The sequence below is a fragment of the Saccharomyces eubayanus genome, chromosome XII (genome assembly GCF_001298625.1).
Source record: "Saccharomyces eubayanus strain FM1318 chromosome XII, whole genome shotgun sequence".
Classification (NCBI taxonomy): Eukaryota; Fungi; Ascomycota; class Saccharomycetes; order Saccharomycetales; family Saccharomycetaceae; genus Saccharomyces; species Saccharomyces eubayanus.
This window is the reverse complement of record NC_030971.1, coordinates 334,671-350,705: the sequence shown is the minus strand read 5'-3', so window position 1 is coordinate 350,705 and position 16,035 is coordinate 334,671. Positions and strand designations below refer to the sequence as shown.

The 16,035-nt window shown below is 41.8% G+C and overlaps 9 protein-coding genes across 9 annotated transcripts; 5 read left to right on the top strand and 4 right to left on the bottom strand.

Annotated features, from left to right (window-relative positions):
- Positions 1–39: 39 nt before the first annotated feature.
- On the top strand, positions 40–1,173 carry SEN2 (tRNA splicing endonuclease subunit SEN2; the record flags this gene model as incomplete). Its single annotated transcript, XM_018366695.1, has 1 exon — positions 40–1,173. The coding sequence occupies one exon, from the start codon at positions 40–42 to the stop codon at positions 1,171–1,173; it is 1,134 nt and encodes a 377-aa protein (XP_018220534.1).
- A 58-nt stretch (positions 1,174–1,231) lies between these two features.
- Positions 1,232–1,627, bottom strand: LCL2 (Lcl2p; the record flags this gene model as incomplete). Its single annotated transcript, XM_018366694.1, has 1 exon — positions 1,232–1,627. One exon carries the CDS (start codon positions 1,625–1,627, stop codon positions 1,232–1,234), a length of 396 nt encoding a protein of 131 aa, XP_018220533.1.
- A 630-nt stretch (positions 1,628–2,257) lies between these two features.
- On the top strand, positions 2,258–4,231 carry CDC45 (DNA replication initiation factor CDC45; the record flags this gene model as incomplete). The annotated part of the gene is made up of 1 exon (XM_018366693.1): positions 2,258–4,231. The coding sequence occupies one exon, from the start codon at positions 2,258–2,260 to the stop codon at positions 4,229–4,231; it is 1,974 nt and encodes a 657-aa protein (XP_018220532.1).
- A 221-nt stretch (positions 4,232–4,452) lies between these two features.
- Positions 4,453–5,253, top strand: APC9 (anaphase promoting complex subunit 9; the record flags this gene model as incomplete). The annotated part of the gene is made up of 1 exon (XM_018366692.1): positions 4,453–5,253. The coding sequence occupies one exon, from the start codon at positions 4,453–4,455 to the stop codon at positions 5,251–5,253; it is 801 nt and encodes a 266-aa protein (XP_018220531.1).
- A 69-nt stretch (positions 5,254–5,322) lies between these two features.
- Positions 5,323–6,369, bottom strand: ERG27 (3-keto-steroid reductase; the record flags this gene model as incomplete). The annotated part of the gene is made up of 1 exon (XM_018366691.1): positions 5,323–6,369. The coding sequence occupies one exon, from the start codon at positions 6,367–6,369 to the stop codon at positions 5,323–5,325; it is 1,047 nt and encodes a 348-aa protein (XP_018220530.1).
- A 216-nt stretch (positions 6,370–6,585) lies between these two features.
- On the bottom strand, positions 6,586–6,849 carry MIM2 (Mim2p; the record flags this gene model as incomplete). Its single annotated transcript, XM_018366690.1, has 1 exon — positions 6,586–6,849. One exon carries the CDS (start codon positions 6,847–6,849, stop codon positions 6,586–6,588), a length of 264 nt encoding a protein of 87 aa, XP_018220529.1.
- A 1,759-nt stretch (positions 6,850–8,608) lies between these two features.
- Positions 8,609–10,576, top strand: CHA4 (Cha4p; the record flags this gene model as incomplete). Its single annotated transcript, XM_018366689.1, has 1 exon — positions 8,609–10,576. The coding sequence occupies one exon, from the start codon at positions 8,609–8,611 to the stop codon at positions 10,574–10,576; it is 1,968 nt and encodes a 655-aa protein (XP_018220528.1).
- Positions 10,577–10,840: 264 nt separating this feature from the next.
- HRT3 (SCF ubiquitin ligase complex subunit HRT3) lies at positions 10,841–11,884 on the top strand (the record flags this gene model as incomplete). The annotated part of the gene is made up of 1 exon (XM_018366688.1): positions 10,841–11,884. One exon carries the CDS (start codon positions 10,841–10,843, stop codon positions 11,882–11,884), a length of 1,044 nt encoding a protein of 347 aa, XP_018220527.1.
- Positions 11,885–12,103: 219 nt separating this feature from the next.
- On the bottom strand, positions 12,104–15,583 carry KIN2 (serine/threonine protein kinase KIN2; the record flags this gene model as incomplete). Its single annotated transcript, XM_018366687.1, has 1 exon — positions 12,104–15,583. The coding sequence occupies one exon, from the start codon at positions 15,581–15,583 to the stop codon at positions 12,104–12,106; it is 3,480 nt and encodes a 1,159-aa protein (XP_018220526.1).
- Positions 15,584–16,035: the final 452 nt, after the last annotated feature.

The following is a 16,035-nucleotide window of genomic DNA, read 5'->3' as shown; positions in this document are numbered from 1 at the left end:
GAAATACAGATATACGACGGAGTGAAAAAAGATTGAAGCATGTCCAAAGGGAGGGTTAACCAGAAGCGTTACAAGTATCCTCTTCCGATTCATCCTGTAGATGACCTGCCAGACCTGATCCTTCATAATCCCATTTCTTGGATATATTGGACGTATCGATTTTTCAAAAGTACAAATGCATTAAATAAAAAAATCCATGTAGACTTTATTGGAGATACAACCCTTCATATAATAGTCCAAGATGACGAACAGATGCTATATCTCTGGGATAATGGATTCTTCGGTACTGGCCAGTTTTCCAGAAGTGAACCCACCTGGAGAGGTAGAACGGAAGTTAAACTAGGTCTCAATGATGATCCACGCCAAATTCAAAGTGGAACCAAGAATAATGCTGAAAATCAGCTAACTTTAGAAAAAATCACACAGCAAAGAAGGCAGCAAAGGTCCGAGTTCAAAAAAGAACGTGCAAGGTTAGAGAAAGAACTTCTAGCATTGAGGAAGAAGGGTGGCCAAATTGACGGGGAGACTATTCTTCTAGAGAAGCAAAGAGAATCGTTAAGAAAATTTAAGCTCAAACAAACAGAAGGCACGAAGACAGTCGCACAGCCTCAAGACGTTTACGAATTCAATCCAAGAAACGAAGACAACGATCTTCTCGATGAAAATGGTGAACTTAAGCAATTAGAATCATTAGAACTCATGCCGGTGGAGGCCTTGTTTTTAACCTTTGCACTGCCTGTTCTAGACATATCTCCCGCTAACCTGGCGGGGAAACTATTTCAACCCGGCGCTAAATATGAGGATATACATTCTTTCGTTCGATCCTACGTGATATATCACCATTACAGGTCGCATGGCTGGTGCGTACGATCTGGAATAAAATTTGGTTGCGATTATTTATTGTACAAAAGGGGACCACCATTTCAACACGCAGAATTCTGTGTCATGGGCCTTGACCATGACGCCTCAAAGGACTATACATGGTATTCCAGTATAGCACGTGTTGTGGGCGGTGCAAAGAAGACTTTTGTACTCTGCTACGTAGAAAGGCTCATCCCAGAAAAAGAGGCGATAGCACTATGGAAATCACATAACTTTACTAAGCTGTTTAATAGTTATCAAGTCGGTGAAGTGCTATATAGGAGATGGGTCCCTGGAAGAAATAGAGACTAAGGATATTCATGAAGATATTCTTTTGTATGTATGTATCTACGTGTGTTTTACTTAATCTTTAACCACTTTTGTAAGCCTCGGATACCCACCCACAGTCTCTAAGGCCTTTGTTCTTTGCCTTAGGACCTTTTACAGGATCATCGTATATAGCAATTAGCTTTTCATCGTGTGTGGCTGGTTTCGATATGCAAACGTATTTATTACTGGGGAGAGCACACTTCAGCTGAGATTTAGGGAAGGGACAAGGACAGTCCTTCTGTTGTGCCACGCAAGCCAAAGTATCGGGACACAAGTACCCGTCGCATGGACTATTCAAAACTTGGTCTTCATATGATTGCGGCTGCTGCTGTTGTTGTTGCTGATGGTTACCGAAATTGAAGAAGGCGTCCACTTCAGATGCGCCCAGGAAAAGCACTGTGAGAAGTACTCCAATTCTCCAACCGTTGTACTTCATAATGTTGTAAGCTTGGTTGCTATTATCCAAAGCAAGCTCTTTTCATCATCCGTCAAGAGTCTTTTAAGCTTCTTTGAAATTATTTCAGTGAGAAAGGACAGCTCAGAGACACCCACACATCTACCAGAGTAAGATGCCACCTTTCACCGTTTATTGATATGCAAGGTACATAACTGGCGAACTACCTGCCAAGTCATCCGAGTAGGAAGCGTTCAATCAAACCATGAAACCCTTATGCATTAGCAATGAACGTGCGTCCCGTTCCTGAGACAAGTTGCCACCATCACACACAAAAAATTCTGCATTTTTTAAAATGAAGGCTACGAAAAGGCATGGCCTCAAGACCGCTCTACAAGTCCACAATCATCTAAATACCAGAAGTTTCTGCGCCAAGCATCATAAACTCTTACTCTTCCTAGTTCTCTAGTTGTAGTGTTACCTAACAAATTTCACTTACGACGCGTATTTTTCTTCCAATTTCTCACTTAACGCGTCTGAGAAATCTCAGTAAATAGTGAATAGTACTAGTATCCATAATTGACAATCTTATACAGAAACACTACAAAGGCAATTGTCAAGTCCAAAAATAGATATTAAACAGCACGTACGCCAATAATCACACACTCTCTCATGTATTATGGAATCAGCCAGTTTAGTGAGGCCTATAACAAGATCTTAAGGAATTCATCATCTCATTCATCATGTCAATTAGTCATTTTCGTTTCGTGTCTGAACATCGATGCATTATGTGCGACGAAGATGCTATCGCTATTATTCAAGAAACAGCTGGTTCAATCTCAGATAGTACCGATCTTCGGGTATTCGGAATTACGACGCCATTATTCACAGTTGGATGACAACATAAACAGTCTACTACTAGTGGGTTTTGGAGGCGTTGTTGATCTAGAAGCTTTCCTAGGGATTGATCCTGATGAGTACGTAATTGATACAGATCAAAAGCCCGGTGAAAAAAGCTTCAGAAGAGACATTTATGTATTAGATGCTCACAGGCCGTGGAACCTTGATAATATATTCGGATCGCAGATTATACAGTGTTTTGATGACGGTACCGTGGATGACACATTAGCTGAACAAAAAGCAGCCTACTACAAGCTATTAGAGTTGGAAAATGAAAGAGAGCAGGATAGCGATGATGGGCTTTCAGATGACGATGACGATGACGATAATGATGGCGAGGATGAGATGACTGACGCCGACGAGGCTACTGACGAAGGTGAAGATAAAGAAGAACAAAACGGTAGCACAGCATCTACTAAAAGAAGTAGTTCTGATAAAAATCCAAATGCTCTTCCAAAGAAAAAGCAACGAAAAAAGCAAATCCATGAATCTGAAGGTGTGCTAGAGGAATATTATTCGCAGGGCACCACGGTGGTTAATTCAATATCTGCACAAATATATTCGTTATTGTCTGCTATCGGTGAAACGAACCTATCGAACTTGTGGTTGAATATATTGGGTGCCACCTCATTAGACACCGCTTATGCTCAAGTCTACAATCGACTATATCCATTATTACAGGACGAAGTAAAACGTTTAACACCAAGCAATAGAAATTCAGTAAAGACTCCGGACACATTGTCATTGAACATCCAACCTGACTACTATCTTTTTTTATTAAGGCATTCTTCGTTATATGATAGTTTCTATTATTCCAATTATGTTAATGCTAAACTTTCTCTATGGAATGAGAATGGGAAGAAGAGGTTGCATAAAATGTTTGCCAGAATGGGCATACCATTAAGCACGGCACAGGAGACTTGGCTTTATATGGACCATTCCATCAAGAGGGAACTCGGGCTGATATTTGACAAAAATCTAGACCGTTATGGGTTACAGGATATTATTAGAGATGGATTTGTCAGAACCCTGGGATATCGTGGGTCCATAAGTGCCAGCGAGTTCGTAGAGGCTCTAACAGCCCTGTTGGAAGTAGGTAATACAAGCGATAAAGACGACGTAAAGATAAATGATAATAATGGAGAAGACACTGATGGAGAAGACGATGATGGTGATAATGTCGAAAAATTGAATAATCTAAGGAAGAAATGGGTCTYGAATTTCTGGTTAAGTTGGGATGCTTTAGACGATAGAAAAGTAGAACTACTAAATCGGGGTATTCGATTGGCACAAGATTTACAAAAGGCAATTTTTAACACCGGTGTTGCCATACTAGAGAAAAAATTAATAAAGCATCTAAGGATTTATAGATTATGTGTCTTGCAAGATGGACCAGATCTGGACTTGTACAGAAACCCGTTAACGTTGTTGAGACTAGGAAATTGGCTCATAGAATGTTGCGCTGAATCTGAAGACAAGCAATTATTACCCATGGTGCTTGCCAGTATGGATGAAAGTACAGATACGTACTTGGTGGCGGGGCTAACACCTAGGTATCCCCGTGGGCTGGACACGATACACACAAAAAAACCAATCTTGAATAATTTTAGTATGGCGTTTCAACAAATAACGGCAGAGACGGATGCAAAAGTTAGAATAGATAATTTTGAAAGTTCTATAATAGAAATTCGTCGAGAGGATCTGTCGCCATTCTTGGAGAAATTGACCTTGAGTGGGTTATTATAAAGGTTCTGTCGGTCGTTGTCGGTCATACATATATCAGCATACGTAGAACCCAGATTTTTTTTGAAGATTTGATTCAGGTTTTTTATAATTAAGTAATAGCATACTTTGTGCACGGCTTTAAACCAAGAAGAAAAAGTTAAAAGGAAAGTCAAATCCAATAGTAAATACACATACTAAAAGGGAAACAGGGTAGAACATATCGGATAAGCAAGGCCGTTATCATGAACCAGAATGGTGATAAAAGCGAAAGTAAACTGTTTCAATTACCATCATTGCCGCCCTGGAGGACACCAAGGTTCAACAAAGTAAACTTTAACAACTTCACCACACCGCTAAGGAAAAGATCGACAAGAATAATAAGTAATGATCCGATACCCATAACGAATAAGGTGTTAGAGGAGAAAAGTGCGGATGACGTGTATGGAATGGACATGGATGAGGATGAGGTTGATGACCTCGATAGTTTGACCCATATCGAAGAAGAGAAAGCATATGATTACGCACCATTTTGCGGCCGTAATACATTAAGAGAAAGCAAAATCGATAATTTTTTGCGGGCTGAAAGGGCAGCACATTGTCTTGTATTCCACAAACAGGGCCATCTTGATGGTACAGACACCTATCGACCAGATATCGATGTGATGTGCGGTGGTGAAAAGCCCGATGCGCATGAGAACGACAACCCAGACGACAGTGCTGCAATGCTGCTGGAGAGCATACCTGGATGTAGTAAAGAAGACCTGAGGAAGCTGTCGAGGCGAGAGTTTGTGACAAGTTCGAGGCCGAACATGAGACGGCTGGATGACATAATAAACCATGAAACAAACGCATTGAAAGATTTTTGGAACGACTCGGATCTGGTCAGTTCTTTGCAAAGTCACCATTTACACGAAGAGTATCTGCTCTTGCAAGAAGAGTTGAAGAACGTTTACAAGATCCAATGTCATGAGAGGGTTCCCATAGAAAGTCTGCGGGATAAGTGCAGAAGACATTATAACAATGACGATAGCTCATTTCTTTAACGAAATCAGATTTTTCTGTCTTATATGTATACGTATAGATATGTATATATACACGGGAATTGTGTCATTTTAAATGGGGATTCTAGTTTCTGTGATTTGGTCTTTCAGTTTCTCGTCCCATTCCAACTTTTTCTTCTGTAGATAAGCGAAAACGTCTGACATATTGGTAGGGTCTATTTCCTGGGTCTTGATGTATGGCATACCGTCCCATGAAGTGGCAGAACCGTACTTGATGTCCTGCTTTTCGAAATTGGGGTTGGCCAACCTAGTCACGTACACGGGTGCATTTGCAGCTTTATACCCGTCGATGTTATGCCATGGAGATCCGGCCCATCTGGCAAAATAGAACAGGAGCAACATGCCAAAATAGGTGAAAAAATTTAGGTACTTGGAAAAGGACTGACTCGTGAAAATACCGGGCTGGACCACGTACTGGTTTATTCCCAGCTTTTTCAAGTCCTTGTAGGTGGCCAAATGCAGCAGGTCAACTAATCGCTTGGACCCTTCGTACGACGCATTCGTCTTCACTAGCTCGATGTCGTTTAACGAGAGATATTTGGGATCGGACATGATACTGGACACCCAAACAATGTACGCTTTGCCCTTGGTCAACTGAGGCAAGATCTTGGTGATGAAGTAGTACGGACCAAACACATTGGCCTGGAAAATAAGACCCATGTCATCCTTGGACTTGACACCCACCAGCTGGATCTTGTACGTCGGATTCGTCACTGCCTCTAATGGGCTGGTCATGACCTCCTTCACCGCGCCGACCCAGTCGATACCATCGAAGATGCCCTGTGCTGCGTTAACAAAGAGGTAGTTTATCGCATCGTACTTCTTGTTAATGTCGTAGTACGCGTTCAAGACGCTCACCATGTTGGTGAAGTCCACCAACAGATAGTCGAAATCTATCTCCAAGTCATTAACCCGCTTTGACTTGTTCTTGTAGAAGTCCTTGATCTGCTCGATGACCTCTTTCACTCGAGGCAACGTCCTCGACGTGACCACGATGGTCAACCTGACATTAGCGTCTTCGGTCTCGATAAGCCGGAACACGATGTTAAGACCGAGGTTACTGTTCGTCCCCGTCACGACTGCCACTTTCCTGTTCATCGTACTCTTTCGCTTTTTCCTTCACTGCTTTTTCGACATGACTGCCAGATGCTTGTTTCTTGTCGCATCTCTTTTAAATAGGTGCCTTGCCCAAGATGTCGCTCGTTCGTTAAACGACCATACAATGGCCCTGTGCTATCGGRGATAAAACAGCGGGTGTGCAAAAGATCCGACTATCTGTTATAACTGCTACATGCGCATACATTCACTACATACTTATATAAAGTGCTCGATGAACCGGCTCCAAAGCGTCTTGGCCATCCTCCTGCCCATGTACTTGCCCAGCAGGGGCAGCAGCACCCAGTTGAGCAGCTTGCTCAACTGTTGCAGCGACTCCTCCCACTGCCGTTGCGCATCCGCCAGCTCGTTGCTCAGCGATGTGTCCTCGTCGCTGAGGTACCCATCGTCCTCCAGACCCTCTAGGCTGCTGATCGTGCCAAGGCCTTGCAGGACAACCGATGTGTCCTCGATATCCGCCATCTCTTGCTATGCTGTGCTGTGCTATGATATGGTTGCGGTGGCGATCTTGCTTGTGGCGGCCGGCCGTTAAATGGGCCTTTGTGGTCCAAACGGGGCGCGGTTTCGTGCGTCTTGCTTGGGTGTTTTGGCTTGTTGGTCCTTGTTGGCGATGGTTTGTGTTTCCACGGAGCGCTGCTCAACGAGTTTAAATCCGTGGAGGAGAAGGTATCTCCGTTGTTGATGTTGATGGTTCTTGTGGTGCCAATATATATAAAGGTCATACACGCATCATGGGGACTGAGCTGGCAAGCACTCCGCATATACATACGTACATATATACACACGCACGTAGACGTAGCTCTTTTTTTATAGAATGTGGACTAACACTTTTAAATGGTGCAGCAAGACTGAGAAGGAAACCACCACTGCAGACGCTAAGGTTTGTGCCAATGTGCATGGCTTGAAGGTGCTGCAACAGCAGATCATGGACAGCACCAACGTGAACGGGTCTGTGAACAACACGATGACCCCTGGCGGGATCAACCAGTGGCACTTCCACAACAGTCGTGCCAGTAAGGTTACCACGCCCACGGTGCTGATCCATGGGTATGCCGCCTCGTCGATGGCGTTTTACAGGACGTTTGAGAACCTCTCCGACAACATCAAGGACCTGTATGCTATCGATCTGCCCGCTAACGGTGCCTCAGAGGCACCTGCTCTCCAGGTGGAGAATGTGAAGAAGATCAAGTCGCTTAGGTTCAAGCATATAGAGGACGACATGGTGACCCCCGTGCTGGATAAACGCCCCCCCGCCGAGGAGATCAAGTCACACCTGGAGCAGTACGAGAACTACTTCGTCGACAGCATAGAGCAGTGGCGGAAGGACAATAATCTGCGCAAGATCAACGTGGTGGGCCATTCCTTTGGCGGGTACATCTCGTTCAAGTACGCCCTCAAATACCCAAAATCCATCGACAAACTGTGCCTCATATCTCCCCTCGGCGTAGAAAACAGCATACACGCCATCACCCACAAGTGGGACGCCAACACAACCTATCCGGTCACATTGACCGACCCGTCCTCCCGCTACTACACCAGAAAGCTGAACGTTCCTCGGTTCATCTTCGAAAACCAACTGAACGTTCTGAAGTGGATGGGGCCCATAGGCTCCAAGCTGTGCTCGAGTTACATCTCCACCGCTTACGTCAAGGTGCCCGACCAACTGTACAAAGACTACCTCTTGCACTCATTTGTGGGCAAGAACCAGAGCGTGCAGCCACAAACGATCAAGGTGTTCACACAACTGTTCGAAAGGAACCTGATTGCGCGAGATCCAATCATAAACAACGTCGGTCTTTTGAATCCAGCAACGCACGTCATGTTCATGTACGGCGAACACGACTGGATGGATAAATACGCAGGCTACCTGACTACTGAGTCGATGTTGAAAAACAAGGCAAAGGCTAGCTACATGGAGGTTCCTGATGCTGGTCACAACCTATTTCTGGACAACCCTCACCACTTCACCTCTTCTTTAGTCTCCTTCCTATCGAAATAGTGCCACTCATTCGTAGCGTATGAAGGAAAACCATCTTTATACTGAATATACATATATATATATATACATACAAGAAAACATAAATAGAAAACATAAACAACTTACATGGGAGCGGGGATTCCGACCGTTCCGAACGAAACAAAACAAAACTCACAAGGCAGTCCACTCCAGTGACTTGACTGAAACCCTTCGAAAATAGAAAACCCTAACTCATCGGCAAGAATGGTGCTGGAGCCTTCACCTCCACCGCTAATAGCAACAGCGACACCGTCTCTTCCATCCAGTTTGAAAAGATCTGTTGCCACCGATGACCAGAGCAATAATGGCGGGACCAGAAAGAGGAAACTGGCGTGTCAGAACTGTCGTCGTAGAAGAAGAAAATGTAACATGGAGAAGCCTTGCGCAAACTGTATCAAGTTCGGTACCGATTGTGTATTTGCTCAACAAGACTTGAGAAACAAAAGATACTCCACGACGTATGTCGAGGCCTTACAGAGCCAAATTAGCACTCTAAAAGAGCAGTTACAAATGCTAAAGTCTTCAACTCCCACTATAGCCAACGACTCCCTGTCTCCACTGAAAGATGACGACGACGGCGACGGCGACGGCGACGATGACGGTGATGATATCTCCAATGAGAAAATTTTAAAGTATGGTCAATCACCTTCACCAGCATTAACGTCCTCTGAGAGCACCGGCGAAAACGAATCCGATACGTTTACCAAGAAACTGCCCTCAGAAAGTCCTCCACCCGTCGGTACAAACAGTATATATCCATCAAATTCACTGTCCATAACAAAGAAAAAGACAGATGGCACGAGGTACCAGCAACAACAGGTCAGCTTGAAAAATTTATCAAGAAGCCCGCTCATCTTGAGGTCATTATCGCTGTTTTTCAAGTGGTTGTACCCAGGTCACTACCTTTTCATTCATAGGGAAACTTTCCTAAGTGCTTTTTTCGGTGATACAAACACTAAGAGTTACTATTGCTCTGAAGAATTGGTATTTGCCATTGCTGCGTTGGGGTCTTTAATCTCTTACAAATCGGAAACTGAACTTTTCCAACAATCTGAAGTATTTTATCAAAGAGCCAAGACAATAGTATTGAAAAAAATCTTTCAACTCGAAGATTCTTCGTTAGCTGAATCCTCATCTTCTTCCAAATTGGCAATCATCCAGACTCTACTATGTTTGGCGTTCTACGACATTGGAGGCGGTGAAAACCCCATGGCTTGGTATCTTTCTGGGTTAGCATTTAGGATTGCTCATGAAATCGGCCTGCATTTGAATCCAGAAGCATGGAGCAATGTTTATGAGGATGAATTATCAATAATGGATTTTGAAGTGAGAAGTAGAATATATTGGGGCTGTTACATCGCAGATCATTTGATAGCCATTTTATTTGGAAGATCAACTTCTCTACGTTTGTCCAATTCTACTGTTCCAGAAACAGATGAATTGCCTGAAATCGAGACTGGTATCGAAGAGTATATATATGATCCAAAAGTTATATTGTCTACAGCAAACCCTTTGAAAAAACTGATTGTGCTGTCAAGAATAACTGAAATTTTTGCATCCAAGATTTTCAGTCCCAACGAAACTTTACTTCAGAGAAGCGAGTACTTATCTAAATTCAACCTCGAAGTTTACAATTGGAGAAGGGATTTACCAATTGAACTGCAATGGACCAAGAGATCATTAATGGGAATGTCTGATTTCAATCCCACCATTGCTTATGTTTGGTTTCATTACTATATCGTATTGATATCCTATAACAAACCTTTCATATACGAAATCGAACAGAGTAGAGAATTAGTGGAAGGATATGTTGATGAATTGTACTACCTCTTGAAAGTTTGGAAAAATAAGTTCAAGACTTTTGAGAAAGCTACGATTTACATGATTTATTCTGCGATTTTAGCCATCCAATGCATGAAGTCGAACCTGATTAAGAAGGACAGAAAACAAGACTTTTTGAACTTCTTAGACGCACCTACATTGAACTATGAACTCGCCAGAAAATTCATTGAAAACTCCGAAGACACTTTGCATAATTCTGAAACAATGGATTTATTGGGTACCTTATCTCACGGTAATGATTTTGCATTAGAATATAATTTTGACTTCACCTTACTGAATGAAATTGATATGTTAATCGGTGGGAACACCAACGACGGTGTCACCAAATAATGATTTAACGAAATGTACATTCGCAAGAGTAGATATCTTTATATACGTGTACAAGTAACTTTTGTTTAGAACTTCTTTATCTCTTCCCCTTCTCTATCTTTTTCGGCGCTTTTAAGAGCCTACGAAATAGCAAACTTAATTATATATATATATGTAAAATCATCACACGAACTGGTCAGCGAACGAACGTAAGGGAAAAGGAAGGATACCGCATTGCTTTTGGTGACGACACATGTATCCCCATATCATAAATTCATCAAGCTAATGACTGTGGATTACGAGAAGGACCCCAGGGCTAGAGAAGCTGTTAGTATTTGGGAAAAGGGTGTATTGAAAGAAAAAGATGGGTCGATGTCAGATGCCATAAACTTTTATAGAAGTGCATTGAAGATCCATGACAACGTAGAAAGAATTTATAGGAAAAAATTGCACGATGAGTGGTCATTGCACAAAAAATTGTCGGAATTATCCGTTCTTTCTGAAAGCTCAAATGTCCAGGACACAGCAGATAAAGACAGTGCTCGTGCTACTGACGATGTCGAACTCCCCCCCTGTTGGATTTTGGAAATGCTGCCCAATGATATTTTACTGAGAATTATCAAAAAGGTTGTGTTGATGTCCGGTGAATCATGGGTAAATTTGTCGATGAGTTGTTCCACTTTCAATAGACTTTGCTTCCATGACTCTATGCCTTTCAAAACCTTTGCGAAGTACATATATCCCAAACAGAAGTATGATCAAATGGCAATGGACCTTAATGGGATAAGCAACGTAAGTATGTTTGAACAAGAAATGTGGCAAGGGGATGATATCTGTATGTTAAAGGAAAGACCATATATCAAATTTGAAGGTATTTATATTAGTGTGGTAAATTACCTGAGGTATGGTTCCAATGCAGAGGGCTCATCGTCCCTTTTAAACCCGGTTCACATGATCACCTATTATAGATATCTGAGGTTTTATGAGAACGGCCAATGTCTAAGATTACTCACTACAGATGAACCTAGTTTTGTCGTGAAACATTTTGCCATAGATAATAAACCTAAACATAGTGATACGTGTTATTGGAGTCTTGGGTTTGATTATAATTTTGGTCATTTGAAGATTACAAGGTCAGACGAAAAATATACATTTACTGAAGAATTTCAAATCAAGAATCAAGACACTAAAAGGTATCAAAAGTTGAAATGGCTAAGTTCCACTGTTGTGGATAAGGAGGGAAATGCATCTGATTGTTCGTTGAGGAATGAGAAATCGTTCTATTTTTCAAGAGTTAAATCTTTTAAGGGCGTCAACGCAAATCGGTGAGCGCTGCCTTTATTTAAAATTCTGTAGCTGTTGTATTTTATCATCATCCTTATCATCATTGTTACAGATTTACGCAGACATTCAAATATCCTCATACAGAAAAAAGTAAAGAACGAGTGGGACTCAGGATCGATAAATACTTAATAACAATATAAATGTACAAAATAAATGTCAAGAAGACAAAGAACGTGCGCTAAAAATATTTAAAACACACAATATCTATAGATTTAATTCCTTCAAGATGTACGATGCTAGTTCCTTATACAACCAGGTATTACCAGAAACCTTTTTGAAATGCACACCTGCCAACCCAACAATACGCACTTTCACGATGTGAATTTCAAATCTAATTGGAGGCCTTTCTTTATTATCGTAAACGTTGTTTTGCTCGAATTGACCATTTATGTCATTTATATTTTGGACTCTTGACGTCGTTAAGATATCATCCTGCTGTTGAATATACTCCAATGATGCGGATGAGAGCTCTTCAGATATACCGTTGCTTTGACTTCCAGAAATTGGAGACATAGGGATGGATGAGTTCCTTTGATGCGTACTACCTGCGAGAGGCGTCAATGGTATACCACTCTGTCCCCTTTTATAAGAGCCTTGGCGCCTTATCGAGCTACTTCTTGATGCTGTGGATGTTGAACTATGGTAACTGCTTGATAATTGGTTGTCTAAACTGGTTTGGAGATTCACTGATTTTCCAGAATCATAGCCCACATCACTAGTTGTTATTGCAGGTACTACCGAAGTCGCAATAGGTGGCCTTTGTTGGACACATATAAACCCTCCTTTGACTTCTTTGAATTCAATTTTCATTCTTGTTAAAACAGATATGATGTTATGACGAACGATAGGTAACGGTTTAGAGGAGGTGGTTTGTACTGAAAAAAACCCTTTCAAAAACATTGATTTTGGATAATCAATAGATGGCATGGATCCAGGAGGAGCCCTTGATGCTTCTTCCAAGATTTGCTTTTCAGTGAATTCTTGGACATAGATAGGAAAGGGCCCGTTGCTGACATCATCAATTTTATTATCGTTATGCACCATAGAGTTTTCTGGTACGGCCAAAAAGTTTCTATTTCCAGGATTGTACCTCTCATTATTTGCCTCTCCCAAGAATCCATTATCATTAGTCATATCCGATGGCGGAAGAGCAGCTGGGATAGGTGGTCTTGTGAATTTCAAAGATTCATGACGAGCATGCCCCACTGATTTGGCTCTTGCACTAGGATGCAATTTACGGTTATTTGGAACAGATAAATAATGGTCACCGTTGTCGGTATTTGTTTCGATATTTGCAGTGTTCACGTTGCTGTTATTGTTATTGTCACTGATTTGCAATTCATCGAGATTTTCTTTTAGGACTTTTTGTCGTTGTTTTTGTACAATCAATTCCGCGTCCTGAGGTAGAGCAGGTAGATTGCTGCTTTGCTTTTGTGATGCAGACCTTGCCGGAGGTATTATAACGGTACTTTTAACAGTATTGCGCTCCTTTGTATCAACAGAGTTTGTCATATAGGAAGGGTTCCTCCTAACACTTGGAATATAATCTGATATAGTACGAGTATGACTTTTCGGTACCCTCATAGAATTTTCATTTGATTTCGGCATATAAGTTGGTGGTTGTCTTTCGGAAAGTGGTTCTTGTTGCCTCTGCTGATGGGACTGCCCACTTTGAGATAATTTTCTAAAGATTCCACCGATTAGATTTTTCTCTTGGGCTTCAACTGAAGCTGGTGACGCCGAACATTGTTGATACTCCACAGATCTAGGACCGGGACTAGAGTTTAAGACACCAGCTAATTCGGTATGAATATCCGAACTCTTTCTAGATGTTGGCGAAGTATGCGCTTGTTCAGGTACTGTTAATTTGGGAGGAACCATAACACGTAATGGGGGTTTCTTTGGTGAATTAGAGTTATTTGACGTTCCTGGTGAGGGGGTTGCAGGTACTTGGAAAATACCAGTATTAGAAAGTGATTCCTTTTGTGTACTTCTCAGTTTATTCATAACCGCAGGTGACGTATTCGTCAAAGCAGCTTTGCTATTAGATACTGATTGGTGCTGCTGCCTTTGTTGTGACTGCGCTTGCAGTGCCAACGCTTGTCTTCTTTGTAACTTAGCTATTTTACGTGCAACCATTTCCGATACCAAATGGTAAATTGATAATAATGGATGATATGCTGAAGTGGGATCATCAAAACTATTATCTTGTTCGTGAGTAGCATTTGTCAATTGGCTGTTTGAAAGCTGAGTTTGAATTGGATTTTGGTTTGCAGTGGAATTCAAATGATTGTTGTTTAAGCTTGAACTCAATCCTTTGGAGTTGGATAATCTGTTCCAATACTCCTGTGAAAATTGGATGTATTCTCTTTCAGTGATCAGTTGATTCAACGATCTTCTTGCATCCTCAATATCGTCAATAAACTCCAAACGGTGCATTTCTTTCAAGACTTGGCTGTCTATCATTTCCGGTGTTAATGGAACACGATTAGGAACATATGATGGAGTCTTAAAATCGTAACCTCTATTCATCCATGGGTGGTCAGTGACATTTTTTAAAGTTGCCCTTTTTAACGGATCCACAACGATCATCCTAGTCAGTAAAGAAACGGCATCGATGGATAAATGGGATGGGTAATCCACCTTACCCTTTTTGATCTTTTCATGTAGTATGCTTGAGTTTTCATCATCAAAGGGTACTTTACCACAGACCAAAACATAAAGAACTATACCGAATGACCAGATATCCACCTCCGGTCCCGTATAAGGTTGTGCCTTTAATAATTCCGGTGCCGCAAAGTATAATGAACCACAAAACGTATGCAATTTTTTTTTGGAGTCAAAAATATTGGAAAGGCCAAAATCAATGATTTTGATTTCACCCGAATTAGAAATCATGATGTTTTCAATTTTCAAATCTCTGTGAACGATATTATTAGCATGTAAGTATTGCAAGGCGCTAGCAATACCTCTTGCGAACTTCCTCGCATGATGCTCCTTTAATGAACCATGTTGGATAATATAGTCCAACAGTTGCCCACCGGAAACGTACTCAAAAAGCATGTAAAAATGGTTCGACATGGTACACATTTCAAATAAACGACATATGTGAGGATGATAGAGAATTTGGCCCAAGGAGGCTTCTCTAACGGTTCTCTTGTCCCTAGCAATTTCCTTTTCCAGTCTTTTTTGTCTTTCCAATAGTTCATTTTCATTTTTTGGTGGAGGTAAAGAGTGTTGTTTGTGCAAATAAGCCTTGGAAGCCCTATTGACAATCTTTATTACACAAACTTCTTTTGTTTGACAGTGCTTGACTAATTTGACTTTCCCCATAGAGCCTGCGCCGACGGTTTCTAAAAACTGCCAGTCTCCCAGAGACTTTCTATGGAATTGCCTGAACTCCATGTTCCCATTCGTACTATTGTTATTACTGCCGACAGAAACGGCTGCGTCGCTTTGTCTTTGATCTGCTTGTCCATTAGTCTGTTTGATATCCGCAGGAGGCATCAATGGCGGTTGTTGCTGGTCATGTTTTGATCCGGACTGTTTGCCCATCATGCGTAACGTAGCCGGTGCGGCAATTCGTGTACCATTGAAAGCTTCGGGTGCTGGTGATACGGAGTCCCTGTTACTCGTCTTGAAATTCGGGTTCACCAAATAATCGGCTGTGTTTGGATCGGGCATAGTAGAATATTTAAATAATTGAGCCACACTATAAATAGCACAGTAAACCCTAGAAATGTGTTAATTAGTGTTTCCTTTTAAAACTAATCCTGTTCGCGCCCTGGAACCCCACTGAATGTCGTGTAATGCAGTGTAACTTGTAGTAACCCCTCCGTGGACCGTCCTTGACTGTAAATTTAGGTCAATAGCGTGCTGTGCTCTCTAGTTGGGCGGTGGCAAACCGAGGCTTTGTCGTCCACTTAAGCTCTTCTTTTCCTTTTCCAAATTTTTTTATTTTCGCTACAAGGCCATATTACCGCTATCACCACGCACGGCATAGATATCGTCGCAGGTGACACGTGATTTTTCTTCCCAGTAGTGTTTATTTGTTCAATTGTGTCACGATTAAGGACCCAGATCACTTGATTTGATTAATCAAGTGCACAGAGTGGTTAGCATAGAATCAGAAAGGC